At 41.5% G+C, this 19,117-nt stretch overlaps 1 protein-coding gene across 1 annotated transcript in view; it reads right to left on the bottom strand.

The window, feature by feature from the left end:
• The window catches only part of syn3 (synapsin III), a 102,027-nt gene that overhangs the window by 61,642 nt on the left and 21,268 nt on the right, over positions 1-19,117 (bottom strand). The window contains exons 3-4 of the mRNA XM_019267366.2: positions 16,238-16,295; positions 6,499-6,590 (exon numbers count right to left, since the gene is read on the bottom strand). Coding sequence (XP_019122911.2) covers positions 6,499-6,590; positions 16,238-16,295 — 150 coding nt within the window. The remainder of the gene's footprint in view (positions 1-6,498; positions 6,591-16,237; positions 16,296-19,117) is intronic.

The following is a 19,117-nucleotide window of genomic DNA, read 5'->3' on the forward strand; positions in this document are numbered from 1 at the left end:
AGGTCACATGTGGGCCTTGGGCTTTGTTTGAGAACAGCAGGTGCCAGCCTATCTCAACACTGTGGTGACCCGGGTCGAAGGAACTGAATGTTGCCTTCCTAGACATAATAGTTTGCCGTTGACATCCCATTAACATAAACAGACAACAGTAACATATTTTTTTGTTGTTTGTGTACAGATAATATACAATGTGTTAGCAAGCTTTACTGGTTGGCAGATTTTTTAGTGCTCAGAGACACACTCTCTCTTTCCCCCTTCCAGTGGTAAGATAATCCACATCCAGCTCTAGCTCCTTTTAACTCACATGAGGTGTAATAATCCTCTTATTCAAGCCTTGTAAAGAAAGTAAATGAGCATATTTCCCAAAATATCAAACTGTTTTAAAGTGTCATTACAGTCAGGCTCCAGACAAGAAACTGGACTTCAATGGAGCTCTCACGTAGTTCTCTCTGTTGCAATCTCACTTGAGGACAACAAAGCTGAAATATTATTACATCAAAACCTCCACTTGTGCAACTTTAAGAATATAATAACTGTTGTAAATCAAGAGCAATTAAATTGATCATTTTCTTATGAGAAGGATTGCCTCGTCATGCTTTTTGGCAGCGCTGCAGAGGAGCACTCAAACTTTTATGTAAGAAAATGTGAAACATGCCAAACATTAAACAAAGATATTAGCTTTGGGGTTTAATACTTACTTTGGTGGTCTGCTAATGAAAACTGTGTGTGTTGTTGTTAAATGATAAACATCATCAATTAGAAACAACTTGAGAAAACCCTCTCTATCCACTTCGCCCAATTCAACACTTTTGTTTATTTTAATTGGTGGATTGCGAATCACTTGGCTAATGTTTGAGTAAAGTTTAATGTTGAAGGTGGACAGAGTGAGATTTAGAACGGCTGTGATAACGCAACACCATTTACTTTAAGTTACAATGATGTTGGATAGTTAACGATTGGGTTTTTATCTAGAGCAGTACGCATAGTGTCCAAAGAACCCTGAAGAACCCTCCGTTCTGTGTGTGTGTAGTGACTCCCTGTAGCCTAGCATCACGTTGTGGTCCCCTGGCCTGGATCTAGGACTCCCTGTGGTTGTGGCTGTGGCTCCAGGCCCAGTGGCACCAGAGTGACCTGGCAGTGGCTCAGATCCTGGGCGGTGGCCCGGTCAGGTCTGCCAGAGCTCTGGATCGCCTCCAGCTTCGATCGCACTCCAGGGCTCATCTCCACAGCACACTGAACGCAGCGAAGGTCACGTAGAAAACAACGAACGCGCGCCAACAACTAATGACAAAGAATTGATGATTCCTTTAAATTACACTGTATAGTCTAAACAGGAGAAGGTGTAGCTCAGGCACATGCACTAGCAAAACAAATTAGAGAACGTTTGGTTGCTTAACAGTGATTGTGTTGAGGATTTGGAGAAGAGTCCCACGGGAGGTAGTTGCAATGAGGAAAGGAGCTGCAAGAGCGATAGAGCACCAAATGACCTCTGGCAGAAAGGGAAATGAGTGTTGTTAGGAGTTTGAGTGAATTAGTGGGGCCATTTGTATCCATAGCTATATTACAAAAGCAGGGAGAGTGGAGCGGGCCTCACAGGCCGCTGCATGCTTTCATTACAGTCACTAAAGGAAACCACGCTCAGGCCTCTTAAAGCCATGTCTGAACTCAGCGTGTCTGTAAGTGGGATTTATTTGCACGGTAACGATGAACCTGTCTGAGGTATTAGGTGTTGAGGCTGCTCCAGGCAGACAGTACTCTCACTGATTAAAATGGGCCTTCACGGGGGTCAAGGGAAGAGGGGTTAAGGCTAGTTTTTCTTTGTGTGTGTGTGTGAGACTTGTCTCTGTGTGGTCTAAGCAGTAAATCGTCACCTGAGGTAACCAAAGGAGGGGAGTCTTATTCTATATTCTGTAGGGATTGGAAATGGAATGAGGGGTGGCCCCAACTGGTTAAGACCAGTAGCTTTCAAGACAAAAAATTATAGAGAAGTAAAAAAAAAAAAAGAAGAAATCAGACAAGGATCTGCAAATGTAATCTGGGAGTCTTCATCTATGGGGCTGAGAACGGCGAGGAATGTGACAAGACGTCTGGCTATAGCAAGTTCAGGAGCCACAGACGTTAAAAACGGCCATCTGAAAACAGAATTCAGTGTATTGTTGAAACAAATTCAACAAAATCAATAATAATAGAATATTATTTAATATTGTAATACTAATATTTACATAAAATACATTTGTGGCAAGAAAATTTGGAGGTTTCCGTTAATAACAGGACATTCTCCTGTGGTGGCTTCTGATGAACATACTGTAGGCTAAATTGACTATACATTGACTTTATACTGGGGTTTACACTTGAGTTTTGCAACATTTTTCCATGTCTTTAACCCTATGGACCAATTTAGACCAAATGCAGCACTGCATACAGGTTTTCCTATTTATTTCAATGGGGGTGGCAAACCTGAGCCAGATTCAACTTTTAGAGAAACCTGGCCTTACAGTGTGGAGGACAATAGTCCAAACAGACCGGTCAAATGGCTCCACAGTCAGCATGAAACGTCTCTGAAACTGAGGCTATCCAGGTGTAGTTCATGGACTAAACTCTACCTGTTGTGTCCTCGCTTGGTTCACGCTGCAAAATGGTGACACCAAGAGGTTTCCTTGAGTTTGTGTCCAATGAGAGAGAACGAGAGAGGGAACAATGGTTGAGTGAGATAGATGGAGATAGTGAATGATAGAAGGAGCACCAAAAACAAGAAAAAGAGTAAATATGTTATTTTCTGAATGCTTCATAGAGCATACATTCATTGCAAATGAACACACCCAGGCCTTGAGGACCCCCCACCTCACCCCACACCCACATGCACACACACCGCTGCACAACCTGATTCACCGAAACACCTGATTTGGTCTGGGTAGGGTTTTGACCACTAGTAGTTTGTACAAGTTGGGTCCCCATTTTGTTTGTATCATGTGGGCTGATACGTTTCCTTCTACCACCAGCAGGAACACCAAGAACCATAGTGATGCATCAACAGAGGCAGTGAAGAAGAACTATTTTAAAAAAGAAATATTTTTTAAAATGGTTTCGCTAATGTTTATCGAGAAACAAAGTGCTTCCTTTGAGCACCCTTAAACTAGCCTAATTCCACACCTTCACACTTCAGCATCCAGCTGAGACCCCAAACTACTTCCAGTGAATCACCAACAGATAACTCTCGACATTAATGACCACTAATTAATCAACAGGTTTTTATTGACCACGCCAGGAGCTCTGTAAGGATGACGGAGGAGAGAAACGTTGCTCTGTGGCTTATCATACTTTGGCTGCTGTGATCAGTCTTTCAGCCAGACCAGCGTTCCCACTTGGAGCCGAGCAGCTCACTGGAGGTTTTGGCAGCAGAGAGCGGAGAAGCCAAAGGGCTGACTACAGCAGTGCAGCAGGGAACAACACACCATAACTACTGTAACTTGTGGCGTGTCGCTGTGCTGTACTGTAGGCTGCGCAGTGCATGCCACGTTGCACGTCGCAAATAGTGGGAGAAAGAATTGTAAGTAAGCTCCACTTTTTATGCCCTTGAAGCAGGAACTGGCAGTCGGTCTTCGTTGCTCATCGAGACAAGCAAACATATGACAGCAACCAAGCCAAAACAAACACAACCGCCAAAAATTATGACACCCTAAGACCTGACAGTAACGAGATCTGGAGCCAGATTTATACAACTCTGCACAGGTTCACAAGCTAAACTGTGTTCACAAAGCCAGACTAATTTAATGAGAGGTTTAAAGCTGTGGATATGCAGTGTGTGCATGTGCAGTTCATCAAAAATGAACAATTGACACGCCATAAATAAATGATCTGTTTCTATGTCAATATTCAGGTCAACCCCGCAAGTCTGAAGAGCTGTAAATGAAATAAGAAACACCAAATAAAGAGGTGTCATTTCACTGATTATATCCAGCAGCATCAGAGCGGCAGTTACTACACCCAACCAGTGCACAGGGATGTGACCGCTGATATAAATAATTAATCAATGATAATAAAGATGGTATTACCGTTCATTTATCACATGTACCACTCATCAGCAGCGAGTTCTTAATTATCAAAGATTATTCCGTGATTTGGTTTATAACACTTCACAAATAGACTTAAAAAGATATAATGGATATAATGTATAGAAGCTACGATAAATAAAGAATAGAATGATCCAATGTCAAAAAATAATAAGAAAACTGAGCCCACAACAGTTTATATTGCACATTTGACTACAGCAAGGTCTGGATTCATATTTTTGTAACGAGCACCAAACATGACACGAGTGAGACAAAAACCTCAAGGCATAAACATCCCTGAAACCACAGAACTGTGAGAAAGTGTTGCTGCTGCACGGAGCCAGCCGAGGTGAGGTGTTCAGAGAGCACGCCTGTGGATGGAGGTCAGAGGTCAGAGGTCAAACACAAACACAACATGTGGTAAAGTGCGAGTCTGCTTTTAAATATACAGTACAGTGTAAACATGCCTGCATGCATGTGAGCAGCCCTTGTGCGATCACACTCAGACAGTTTGTTTTGTCTGTCCTGTGTATCTGTGGTTGTATCTCAACATTCTTCTGGCTGCAGATGAAACACACTGCCATCAAAGAAATAATTAGCTTTCGCTGGCTTCAATCTGTGACAAGGACAGATTTGAATCAGTTTACACAGAGAAACTTTCGGTGTCTTAGTCAATGAAAGATATCGACTTCTGTGGGTCTCAACTTTCCAGTTACAAGATCGTGTTTCGAACCGCAGCTTTATTAGTCATCAACCAAACAGCGACTGCCAGCTACAAACAAGCATTATACTATTTGTAGTTGAGTTCAGAGTCATAAACGACAGGCTAAACCACAACAAATTGGCAGTGAATGTAAGTGTTGTGTGAACAAGCAGCAGTCAGACCATCTGCAGCCAATTTGGCTTCTCTATCATTACAGCAATATCACTGAAAAATATTCAGCCCACACAATAACCTCTGTGTCCACTCTGACAACAGGTTGCATTGTAACATCGGCCTCGCTGCTGCTCTTGCTCTGTGATTATTCTCGCTTGATTTCAATGCTGCGCTGCACGGTGACGCCACTTCCGGTGCAGGCGCTCCAACACCAATAAGAAAGTTGTTTCGCAAAGTCCAGGCTGATTAGTAGATTAGCTGATTATTCCCAAAGATTAGAATGAGACCGGTTTAATGGACCAATAAGGAGGCAGACAATCAGAAGCCTACATACACGATGTAACAAAACATCTTTGTTCAGGTGTCCCAGTAAGTCATGACAATGTGACGGCGAGCTAGCATGAACAATAAGAGGACCCTGAAACTGAAGCAGCTGAATGGAATTTAGCCATTAGTAATTTTATCACTCACAGCTGTACTTTTGATGTCAAAATGTCTTCCATTAAAAAGAAATATTTAGGTGATGCCAACATTGCTGATTACTTTGATTGTAATCCTCCCATCCCATGTCTGATTGTATTGTTGGAAACATGAAACAGCTGGGGGCGGCTGTAAACACAGCTGTAAAACGTTGAGTTCACAGCTGTAACCTACAACATTGACTTATTATCACCTCTTAAGTTGATGTAGCCAACTTGTTAGCAGTTTGCCTATTCACACATCCAGCAGATGTTGCGCCGATATGCTAATGTAAGCATTCAACTCTCCTTTTAGCTCCGTTTTAGTCTCCACCAGCTTGTGAGGGAAATGTCTCTGTGTTTAGCTGCTAAATGTACCATTATGTACACCTTCACTTCAGAGTAGAAGGGAAAGGGTGAAACAAAGCTAGGCACCACTAAATCCTACACACTGGTCCTTTGAAGCTGCAAAGTCTGATTGTTGTATACAGGTTTTTGTTAATAAAGGCCAATCATATTGTTGAGCGAGAGCATGAAGTCATCTTTGCCACTGAGATCAGCTGATCATCAGCGATGTCCAGTGCCAACTTCACATAACAGAGCAGTCTATTTAAATACCCTGCTTCACTGTCGAACTGCTGCTGCCGCTACAGGGGCTGCTTCCTGGCCAGAGGCCACCTCTGCCACTGTGAGTAACGTTTTTCTTTTACACTTCAGACACACGCAAATGCTCAGTAGCTAGCCAGAAATAGCATACAAATGTAGACCTGTGAACATGCATTTTGCAGTATGGTGTAGCATTAAAAAACAGTGCTCATAAGATCATAAAGAAGCAGAAAAGTTGACGAGATAAAAAATTTTGAACCCTTTCTTTAACATTGTCATGCAGATTTTCCACCAGGGTTGAAATAGGGCAAGACTTTTTTGTTGTTTTCCCATGGCATAATCACATTACAGCCTTGATTTCTCTGAGTGCAAGCAATGCACAGTCATGCTCATTGCCACTGAGAGAAAAGAACAAGAGTCTTTGTGCAGGCTCACTGAGGCAGATTACAGATTGCGTGGGCAAATGCGTCAAAGGACACAAGCTCCTTTTCGTCCTCGAGCATCTTACCTGACCACCTTGGTGCCACCTTTGTTGACTTGCATGTCCACCATACATCCTGAGTTAACGTAGGATGCTAGGTTGATCTCTGAGAACTCCGCCTGAGGAACACAAGGAAAAAACACAACCTGAGATCAGATGGTACATTCCACAACGACGTAATGAATAAGGTCAAGTTTGACCTCTGTAATTGAACTCCCTGACTCTATGCTCGGATGGACAAAAGGTCTTCCTGATGTTAATGTGTTCATTTAAAAAGGTGGAAGTAAAAGCGTTCTCTTGTTTTCATGCCTTTGGCTCATGGAAGTCATGTGGTGGAGCTTCAAAAGCAGGCACCAGCATTTAACTTGACAGAAGAACAGCGCGTCCGACTGCCAAGACAGAACAGACAATAGATTTTTATTTATTTTACATTTCTGTATTTGCACAGCACAGAGGAGAAGACTGGAGTCAGAGGGACAGGGAGAGTTGGTGAGAGGAGGCAAATTGAGTTATCCCCAGTCTGTGGCCTCCAGGACAGTGAGAGTCTTGTGAAAGGCCGTAGCCCAGCTACCTAATGACTCAGTAAAGCTCCCAGAGATACTCGAAAGGAGGGGCGAAAGTCGACTTCTGGGAATGGACTTTCTACATGGACAACGACCAGAGAGGGACAATTCAATTTTGATGGCAACTGCAGTCGACAAATCTATTGATGTTAATGCTCCTGACAGATTTAGCATTCCTGTGATGAACTTGTTCACAAAAGGTGTCTTCTTAAGTGTTTGCCAACATGCTCCTCAAAACAAATAAGAAATGCTGTGACCACCACCTGTAAATGAGCTCTGTGGTACCAAAAAATGCTACATGTGCAGGTAACATTCTGTATAGTACAGTCATACAATTTTGGATAATAACATAATAATAGTTTGCTCAATGCAGTAAAATGTAGCCTTCTGCCAGATACCCTACTTCACTCTGAATATACTCTCCATGTTGCCTCAGAGGGGAACTGTGTTGCAGAAAGCACAAAGAAAATGGTTTTAGTCAGTCTGTTGGATCACATATTTCCCAGTCTTCTGACAGGGCTCAACCTCAAGGCTGCATGGTCGTAAACTGCAGGTACAGAAAGCCCTGGAGGAATGTGAAACAGCAGCCAGTTGACCTCAGATGTGAAAAGATACCATTTGTTAGTCTTCACATCATTTTCAAGTATGAGGAATGACACTGATGTAGTGGATTTAATGGGCGCTAAACAAGCAGCCTGCTGACTCTCTGTGGAAAAACAAAAATTCAATTTGACATGACGTGTTTGACTACCAAACACACACACACACACACACAAAGAGCAAACGCATTTGCCTGTGAGTACTCTAAACCTGAGGGTGGGCCAGAGTCAATCGTTCACTCCCTCCTAACATCGCATAAAAGGAATGCTGTGTATAACAATGAAATGTCACTCAAAAGATGATGCAGTCAGATGAAAATGCCAGCCTTCGATGTGCCAAATTGAGGCCAGAGTTCAGCTTTGACCACAGCATGCTGCCACTGAGAAAACACAACGACAAGGTGTGTCTACACTGCTTGTGAGTGCTTGAGTGCCTGCATGTGAAATGACTGTAATTGCATAAATGTAGGTTATTACCATATGCAAAAAAATCATCTCTACAGCACTTCATTTATAGCTTGGCTATATTTTTTCATGCTGTAAAAGGGAATTTATCAAAGTATTCTTAAAATGTTAACAGAATAATTTCTGCAATTCAAATATTTATTTCTGAAATTCCTGCTCATGAGGATATTTTGCATTTTGGAGTGAAGCCATGCACACATGTACAGCACCTGGCTAATAGCATATGGCAGTCAAATAATCAAAGAAACTGGTCGGTGACTCGAGGGTTGATGGATTAACTTCTGGACTGGCTAGGTAAATAAATAAGTAAAAGCCTGACTGCACAGCATGTAGCCTCTGTTTCTGGTTTGCATTAGCATGAATCATTTGTGTAGACTCTGAATCTGAACAATGTGGCGCCGTGAAATATTTCCATCCTTGATCGCTGATGTTGTGGATCAGTAAGCTAGATCTAGAGCTTGAAAGATGCTCTAATCAATATTTCTATTTGAGCATGAGTGAAAAGGCAGTGTGATGTGAAAGGTGTCACTCATAGCACCTCAGAGCATCGTCACTTAACTTGACAGCCAATTAGAGTTGAGCATCTTTCAGCTCATTGTTTTGGTTTTACGCCCCGCGACGTAACTGTTTTGGTTGAGTGTCACCACTCTAATTAACTTCGTTAACCTCTGGACAGCTGTGATAAATCTAATGTCTGCCCCACACCGACCAGCTGGTCAACATAGGTTAGCTGGTGGAGACCAAAAACAGAGCTAAAAACTGGACTTCATCCACACAAATCCAAATCAATGCTAATGTTGCTCCATGTCTGCTGAATGTCTAAATAGGCAACTATTTGCTAACATGTTAGCATATCAGACTTCATACGTTTCGCTGCCCCAAGTGACCAAATTTAATTATTGCAGGTAGAAAGAGTCAAAGCCAGAGGCAGCACAGTCTTAAAACAAAACTAGCAGCAACTTAGAACTCCACTGTAAACTTAAAGAAACTTTATTGTTAATGATTCTTGTTTACCAGTATGTGTATGAATGGCACAATGATGTGCAGCTGTTTGAATGTCAGACAGCTGATCATTAGCTGTATAGCCTCACAACAACACAAACGTACAGTAAGCTGCTTCACTTTGTAGAATTCAACAGACAGGCAGCACAGCATGCCTCATATGTAGATCAGCCTTTAAAAAACACCAACATGGACGAGAATGGAAACAAATCCTCCAGCTGACCCTCTACTCAACCCAGATCCTGCCAATTTGCATAGTGAGTTAAGGCAACTGCTATCTACACATTCTCATACTGTCATCATTTGAGACTTTAAGCCTGCTTTACCAAGCTTTACATAGGCTTTCATCTGCATGAAAAGGAAATATTATCAGCAATATCCTCTCGGAGATAAATTTCCCTTTCATCCAGTGCTGTGGCCCATGTAAACTCTGTATGGGGGAGTGAGATGGTTTTGAAAAGAATGTGCCAACATAACGAAACTGGGTTTTTATTTGCCAAGAGAAAAAAAAAAAAAAAAACGCCCACCTCTTTTATTTATTGTGTTGCACTCTCAGAGGAAGAGCAGGGGGCGAGTAAATGCCGTAATCTTATTTAGGGGACAGCGAGGCGCCACTCACACTCTGTGCCTCAAGGACATGCACTTGGCTCCTTTCCTTTTCTCAGCTCTTCTCTACTGATCCCCACCTCTGAAAGAAACATCTGTGCGCTCAGCAGCACATGCTTTGCTACAAAAGACTCTTACATGCATAACACACCCAAATGCGCACTCAAACCCAACTACACACCCTCCATCAATGCATCTCCTGAACAAATCCCATTCCAAACACAGGGGGCCTACGGTGACTTTTGCTGCGACCAGATAAAAAACAGAGAGTGGGCAACATTTTGGCAAGGGCCGAGCATTCCACGTCATCTCTGATTGGCTGGTTCTGGGTAAGAGGACTGCTAACAACCACTGTCATTGGGCAGTAATGGATGAAGTGGCTGGTGCAGGGCACAGGTCCAGAAGCCAGGACAGGAGGCTTTTCACAGCACCATGGTTACCATCACGGTAATACATTCAGACACTTGTCTTGGAGCGGCTCTTGCCCTGGGAAAGGAAAACAGGAAGTGATACATGGGACAACTGCCCCCAGAGCTGATTCTTCTCATCCCAAGGACAGTTTTAGCCAACCTCTTAGTAGGAACAGCATTATAGAAGACTGTATGGTTGTGATTAGGTACAACTTGTTGAGGTAGTTTGAATTTCTGCAGTTTGAGTAGCTGCCAGCCAAATCTTGATTGATTTACTTACAGTAATCAAAGCACTATTAATATATAACTTTTTTTAGTTATATGGAAATGGCACTTTAATCAACATATTCTTCAACTTGGATTAATAATATCTCTAACCTGACAAATGGTACTGTGGCGTAAGGCACTGCTTCAGCTTAGCCACAGCAATCTACAGGCAAACCTCATTTATTTATCCCTCCAGTGCTATGTGCACTCTGTCCTGACTGCCAAGCCATGTGAACCTGTGGACGGTACAGTAAACACCACTTGACAGGAGCTCATCTGGAATGTTTGCGAGTATTTTTAGATTTGGAATAACCCGTGTCACTGAGGTTCAGGTGGTAAAGGTGCCTTTTGTTTGGTCAAATTGTGAACAGGATCTTTTGTCCTTTGGCAAAAACAACTTGAAGGGCGAGCTAAGCTGCACTTAAACAACAATCTGCAAGTTTGTCTGAGCAACGAGACAACTAGAAAGATGCTTTCTTGGGCTAAAAAAACTACTATATACAGAGTTGAAGGTCAGTTTTAGTTAAAGCACTTTGAATTGTCAAGTGTGAGTATTGAATACGTTTTCAGCTCTGAGTTCAAGAGTAAAAGCTGAAAGCAGCTGCACTGTCAGCTGAAGAGATAAAATGCCAGTCCATGTCTAAGCCATAAAAGCCATATTTACATGTAAGCTCTGAAACAGCCAGATAAGGTGTAAGTTGAACTGTCATTTAAAAGCAGCTCAACTGTGCACGGTGGAGAGAGTGTATGTAGCAGTGACGACCTAAAAAGTAAAATAAATAGTAGTTCAACTATCGGCTTAAGAGTTTAAATGACACTTGACACGTCAACATTATTATATTATTTATATCATTTTCATTATATTATATAATTATATATTACAAGCAGCCAATGAGGATAAAATAAGAAAATAGATGCTCTCATAACTGTTTATGCAGAACATTCTTTTTTTCCCTTCTCCACAAATGCTTATTATATTCCTTTTACCACTGGCCTTGTTCCACTGATAGTTGTTCCTTTTTTTTATTTTTGGTCTCGAGTGACCGAACTGAAAAAGCTGTTGATAAAATCGTTCAGCCCACATGGAGCCTCTTATTGTGCGGTTTCCTTTCATCTGAAAATAGATGTTTTTTTCTGTGACAAAAAGTGCTTCTTTTACTGCTTCACCTCTGTGTTTTCAACAGGGAAAACCTTGATGAGACCTGGATGAAATACAACTTTGAATTGTGAATGTTGCCTAGAATTAGCTGTTACATTGCTCCTGCATGCTTACTGGGGGGGCAATAAATTGTCTGGCAAGTTGACACGTTGAAGTTTTATGAGGTAAAGCTACACAGACAAATGTTAAAATGATCATAGAGTACAGATTGCAGTTATCTAATGTCTAGTTGCAGGGCAGACCTTTTTGTTGCCCCTGTATTTTTAGGAATCTTGATAAGCTTGGTTGAATCACATACTGGTGCAATTGAGAGGCCTGAAGTACAGTGAACCATTCATGTGCACCACAGAGAGGTATTTGCCGCAAATCACTGCCACCTTGTACAGCAATGAAATAATCCATTGAGGCACTAAATGTTGAAATCCAAGACAGATGCTAAATGCCACAGGGCAACAGAAGGCATGAGGGCAGCTGGGTCAGTCAAATGTCTGCAGCAAGTACCAAACCAAATCATCCGTCTTTAGCAAGTTCTACCCAGATGCCCTATGTCATGCGCAAATACCAGCCAAAAAAGGGTACGGATAACATACAGCCAACAGCCTGTGAGCTGCCATGACTGCAGCAGAAAGGAGCGTGGACAGCGCTGAGGTCATATGCCTGCTGAACAGATGTTGCCCTGCCCGTCCCAAACCACACATGGTCCAGCAATCCTAAAGAACCTCCCCTTGTTCTTTCACAAACAACAGACCCTTTTTTCAAATTGAACTGCCTAATTTGTCCAATTGTGTAAATTGCAGTGTTTATGACTGTGCAGGGCTTTGTGGGTGTCATCATGTCTGCGATCAACTTTGACTGCAGCAGACGATCATTCAATTTGACATATTTCACAATGGGCTGTCATGTATGCCAAACATCACAGGCAGGATGATAACATTAAGTGCACAAGATCTCAGCTCAGGAGGCCCTTGGCTTGGCACTGTCACCATGCTACACACATCCAAGACCCTTTGAAAGGCGTACAAAAGGCACTGTAGGCGATACCCTAATCCCCTAAGCTCCCAAGATCTGTGGAATGCACCACTATTCTGAATGAGTGCACCTTATCTCTGGGTCCAAGTGTAAAGTGGTGAGCATAGTTGTCTAGATAACAAACTGGTTGGGTCATTAGGCCAAATGGTCTTCAGTCACCTTACAGATAAAACTCCCTGAGGAAATATCTATATACATAGTATGTCAGAAGCTGGGTCGACCTTTAAAGTGAGACTTTGGAACTTCTGAAATGAGAATATTTTCCCTTAGAAATGAAAAGCTTCAGAAAATGCATGCTCATGTCAGTGAACTCAGGAGTTTTGCTATTATGGTCTTACTTGGTCTGTTATGACCAGTGGCCTATGATGGCTAAAGTTAGCTGTGTTAGCAATCTTAAGGTAAATGTGGCTACAAAACAGACATTACAGACTTTAGAAATCACAGCTGTTGTTTTTTTTATCTCTCATTATCATCTCTTGCAAAACTTACAAAGTCTCATTTTAAAAAGCTGAATTTTTCTGCAAAAAAATGAACTTGACTTATTGCTTCATGTTTATCCTTCTAGCAAAAGAAATGCTAATCAATCTCAGAGTTTGAACAGGTTCCAAACTCCACTCTTTTTTGATGGCTGTATTCAGTTCTAGTGGTGGAGAGATGCTGTTGTTTCCATTTAAAGTCCATGTAAAGGCAATACAGAGATTTCTTTCAAAACACATCAAATATGTTGTAAAATATTTGCTGAAAACACGTGAAAAGACTTTTAACGATATATTACTGAAATGTGGAGTTAGAGGTTCAAACAGTTTTTCACCAGTTTCTAGTCCAGGATTTTTGTGGGCGGTCCTTAAAGGGTGGCTCGATGACACGCTGAGGCCACCCTGAGCATACCTCTGCACCCCTAGCAGAGAGATAAAGATGAATTGATCTCCCTCAGTGTTTCAAAGTTAGTCATGTCATTTTCTGAACTCATCTGACACGTTTCAGTCGCTTCAAAATGGCTGCGGCCATTCAGTGACACGCACACTCAGCTTAGCTGAGAATTCATTTTTACCTGATTTTGACACCTAATTTCATAAACCTGTCAATATTTTTAATCATTCAAATTTGGCTGGGTGGTTAATAACACTTTCTTCTTTAGTCTGACAAACTCAGAACACATTTATTCTTACTTTACACAGACTTTAACAGTTTGTGCCTTTCAAGAAAAAGTTAAAACTTCTTTGCTAAAAGTTTGATGAGATACATCTTAACATTGTCATTTGTGGACATGCAATGTCAGCATGCTGGCATTAGCTTTTATCTGCACTGTGACAAAGTCAAACTCAGAAAGCTGCTACAGTAGCATGACTGTAGACTTTAATTGTGTGAACTTTTACTAGGATTATGGATAATGTAAAAAAAAAGAGGTACATACCAGGGATAAAAGTGCATGACAGTTTTTCTGTTTTATTGTTTTTTCTGGATCTCATGATTTAAGTGAGTCATGATATGTGAGCACTGACCTGATGTTACTGCACATTAACTCTCCCTTTGAACCACAAGGGATTAACTGACAGTGTGAGTGAAAAATATACAGCTCTCAGCTCTGTTCAAGTTAGGTAATAGAGACCTTTTTGGAGTTGACTCTGAAGTTACATGTCACTGAGAGCCTTTCTATACATGTTTGTTTTTATTTGAAATCAAAAAAAGATGTTACGTTACTGACTGTGAGGATTGCTTGGTATATTTTTGGCATCAAGAACTACTACTGAACATATTTCATCATTTTGCAAAAGAGCAATGGCTCCAAGCCTGTTTTTATTAGTAATTTAGAACCACAAAGAACCACCACCAGCGATCCTATAAGCATCTGTTTACAGTTGCCCTGTGGATACAAGTAACACCAAATGTGACTTCAAAGTGGCTCATGTAAATGAGAGGCAATGATCCACAACAATGCACTCACAAATTTGCAGTGGGGCAGTTTCCGGGAAAGGTACAGGTGGCAGGGCAGATATTACATTGAAGAATCTCTTGCATGCAGACTGGCATCACGCCTCCACACTGCAGCATCACATGCTGTGGTGAGACTGTGCTGGAGTCTAAAGATGGTACCTTATATGGCAGCAAGTAAGTCAGTGAAGAGTTGTGTTAGTTTGTGGCTTGTGAGCACTGGTTCAGTGAGCTTCTACAGCATGAACATGTGCTGGGTAAGGTAACGTCCATCCAACTATGACAAAAATGATATATACAGTATATGTACATATATCAAAGCAGTCTATTTATTCAAGTTAGGTGTAAAATGCATAACATTTAGGTCACAGCTTTAAACAACTAAGATTGCTTTAACTTTAAAGTTAGTGCCATGTTGTAGTGTTGGAGTAGAAAAAAGTCTATTCAATATCAACATGCTTTCTTTGTAGAGATGTTATGAGCTAATGAGGAACTGGGACTGAACAGTGCAGTGGGTCTCTCTGTTTTTATTGTCATTCCCTAAAAGGGTTCATCTCAGCATGTCGCAAACTTTTCACACAGAGATTGGATTTCCATCATCCTAAGGCTCTCAGCGAGGTGCACTAACAGCCTATGAAGAGTCTGGCTGCTGAAGGCAATTAGCAACTGACTTTTTATCGTTAGTGCAAAGGGCTTCTGGGAAAGAGTGGAGGGTCCAACAAGATCTAAGTAGGTCAGTTGGAGCTATAGCTAAGCTTTGTGTGTGTGTGTATGTGTGGTTGCGGGGGGGCTCATATGGTCCTTCTCACGATTTCACAACTTAAGGCGCCTAATTAACTCTGCCACATTTTTTATTGGGGTTCAATATCTATGACACCACAAAATCCATGCAACTTTACATTTCATAGAAAGATCTTTACTCATATTGCAACCCCAGCCCGCCCCACAAAGAGGATGTGACCACAACAGTAGTGAATTGAGCAAACAGGCTATAAAATCACCGGTCCAGCTTTTTGTGGTCTCTTTTTCCTCCTCTCATAAAAACCCACCACACCATTTCAAAGACAGCTCCAGTCTCAACAATGGCTTGCAGATGTACAGCTTAAGTTATTTGAGCTAAATTAGATGTTATCTACACACTGTAAATACTGTATGTCTAGACTCATACACATATTTCTGTGCATGCTGTACCTAATATTGGCTTTAAAAGAACAGTTCAACATTTGGGGAAATATGCTTCTTTGCTTTCATGCTAAAACTTAAACTTTAAGATTAATAGATGTCTGTCTGTTAAGAATGGAGCTCGAGCTATGAAGCCCATAAGATAAGCTAAGCCGAGTACAGCCTAGGAAGAAATAATTAATATCCATCAAGAAATGGTTATGGCAGATAACTCCCAACAAAGGCAATATAATGTTAATTTGTGATTTAGAGGTGCTAATAGCAGCTAAACTAATCCCCTCCTGGCTGTTAGACCAGTACTTAAAAGACAAACATGAGTGGTATCGATCTTCTCATCCAAATCTGCTAAAAAAAAGTTAATAAGGATATTTTTCAAAATGTCTATTCATGACTAACAACGGCTATTTTCTTTTTATATTGATACACAGTGTTCCATGTTCATGTTCAGGCTTACTTCATCCACGTTTAGCTGCAGTTAGCCTGTGCATTGGCTACAAAGTGAAGGTTATCCACTCATCCAAAGGCATAATTTTAATGGTAAATCCACCATACCTGCTCCACTCGGATCTCATACTCTCCATTCAGCTTCTTCCCCCGAAAATACTTCGCCCTGCAAAGAAACAGAAGATAAACTGTGAAGGAATTGGCAGTTTTTATATACAGTTAGAGCCTTTTATTTAATTCATAATCTGCACTTCAACAATGGAGAAAAAACAACCTGTGGACATTTCTATATAGCAAGGATTGATTTATCTTTAATTCATATGTGTGCTTCAACATGTGGATTCCTGTACTGCACCAGCAGTACCAGCTCCTAACAGTCAAAACAACCTTAAAATATCCTTTGTTTATTTGATTGAAGGAGAGCTGAAAATTCAACAGACCTTCCAAAATACCTTGTGAGCGGGCAAAATAATGAGTCATATTTTCCATAATTACAGAATCTGACCTTGCAGGGCTTCGAGTAAACAGAATCTCTTGGCAAAGAAAAACGAACGAAATGCTTTTAATAAAGAGAACACACTGATAGAAGTGCAGTCCCTGTGTGTTTGTGTGTGCGTGTTTTTGTTTCCTTTTGGGGACCTTTTCTGGTATAAACACCAACCTTGTCGGGACCAGTAGTCTTCATGGGGACCAAAGACGACTGGTCTAATAAATGCAAAACGTCATTTTTGAGGTCTTGTTTAGGGTTACGGGGCAAAGTGGGAATTGATGTTAGATTAAGGTTTGGGTTAGGCATTAATTTGTTATGGTTAGGGTAAGGATTAGGGTAAGGATTTAGATCAGGCTCTTCACATTGAATGAAGTCAGTGGAATGTCCTAACCAGCGCCGGTTCTGGCTACATTTGCGCCCCGGGTGTCCTAACCAGCGCCCACTTGGGGAGGGGGAGGATGAGCTGTATAGAAAATTGGCGAGTTTTTTTTTTTTCGGGCGCTCGTGCGCCCTCACGGAGACTGCGCCCTGGGCGGTCGCCCACATTGCCCATAGCTAAAACCGGCCCTGTTCCTAACGATAGCTCCACAAACATGCCTCTGTGTATACTCTAGCTGGCAACATTTAATTGATATTTTTGTTGGTGTTACTGCTCTAAACTTTACGAGCCATCTGACAAACCCGTGGAAAAAATACAGGAACCATTCAGCACAGATGCACTTGTTTTCTTGCAGTCAAACCTGGGAACTTCCACTGACTGAAGCTATTTCCACTAACCACGAGACCTGCAGTATTTAGACTGATTGAGTGATACGTAGATTCACGGTGCTATTTAAAGCTGGAATTTGTATACAGAAAAACCACAGTAAAAAGCTGACTTTGTATTTGGCTCATTTAAGTGCGCATTGCACAATTAAACTTCCTGTTTCTGTAACTTTATCTAGGCATCAGGCATGAATGTCTACGGACATCTCTGATGTTTAGACAGAATGGATAGCGAACAGTGGCATGTACTGACTTTACAAGTTGACGTGGATTTTGTGAACACACTATACACAATGTAGAATTCAAAAGTTCTTACCCAGTGCTTTGAAACTGCACTGGTCTTTTCAGCCCCTTATGACACATCAGCAAAGAAATGTCTGGACTGTAGGATTCAGTCCAAAATGAATTGCTTACAGCAGGGCTTCCCAACTTTTTTTGTACCTCATACCATTTTGTATTGACCATGTTACTCTACCTCCTCCAAAAGAAACCCCCAAGCTTTCTTGGTTTTTACTTCTTAGTCTTGTTACTCTTATTGCACTGATGATAACACATAATATGCAGATCTAGTAGCAGTCAATGAAACTGACTGATGATCTTTTTTACGAATTCATTTAGGTCAAAGTGGGCGTTATGTTATGTTACAGTTATGGGAATGATGAACAAAATGACATTATTAAATTAGTATTGAGACTTTTATTTGATCAGCCTCATGGCCCAGTGGCAATGTTCTAAAGCCAGGTACTGGTCCACAGACTTGGGTTTGGGAACCACTGCTTTACAGCACAATTCAGAGAGAGGTGATGTTCAGACTATGAAAACTGAGCTAAAGCTCATGTCAAGTTTTTTGACATGAGCCTTACCATGCAACACGGTTCATGGGAAATGAGGCCTTCATTTGGAGAAACACTAGAAGTACACATACATAATTTCTCTTATATGACTAATGCGTACATTTGACATGTATACTTAATATTGAGAGCACTTTTAGCTTGTGGATTTCAGATTTTTTTAATACAAATTTTGGCCATTTGATTTATAGCCATGTTGTGTCCCAGTGCTCTGTGGGTCCCAGCATTGAACTCTCACCCCTTGCAGGCTTGGGACAATTAACAATCTGTTGACGGCTTCAGGCTGGAGCTGTGTGTAGCTGTGGATCTAGGCTACATGCTAGAGGCCTGGGACACTGGGACAGGCTGTTTAGGATTTCTCCCACCAAAACACGTTTTCCTTTGGCAGCATTTTTCTCAGAGCCTCTCACCAAACAAAACCTCAAATCCTCCTCCACTTGCCTTCTCTATGTCTGCCTCTTTGTTTTTCATCTCCCTACATCTGTCCTTTCAGGTCCATTCATTAACATTCATTATGGCCTCTGAGGGGGATCTTGTTCTTAACATCTCCCAGCTGTTGGACTTTAAAGTTTTGGGTCCCTATCTGTCTCATTCTCTGCAATTTTGGAAGCCGTGAATCATCAGCATGACTGACATACTTACTAGACAGGCAATGCCCCCTGTCACCCTGGACCACCACCACCACTGAGCATGAGGTAGGACCTCCAGGCTCACCACCTAAAAATGACTGGTATGGTATTTATATGTGTTCAAATGTAAACATACATCTTTGCAAAGAGGTCTGGGCTTTACTTCTCTCAATCGTGCACACACCCACTATATAAACACCATGGTGCTGAATTCCTTTTTTTTACCATGAGAATATGTTCCTTCTTTTGTAAA

Source organism: Larimichthys crocea, chromosome XII (assembly GCF_000972845.2).
Source record: "Larimichthys crocea isolate SSNF chromosome XII, L_crocea_2.0, whole genome shotgun sequence".
NCBI lineage: Eukaryota > Metazoa > Chordata > Actinopteri > Sciaenidae > Larimichthys > Larimichthys crocea.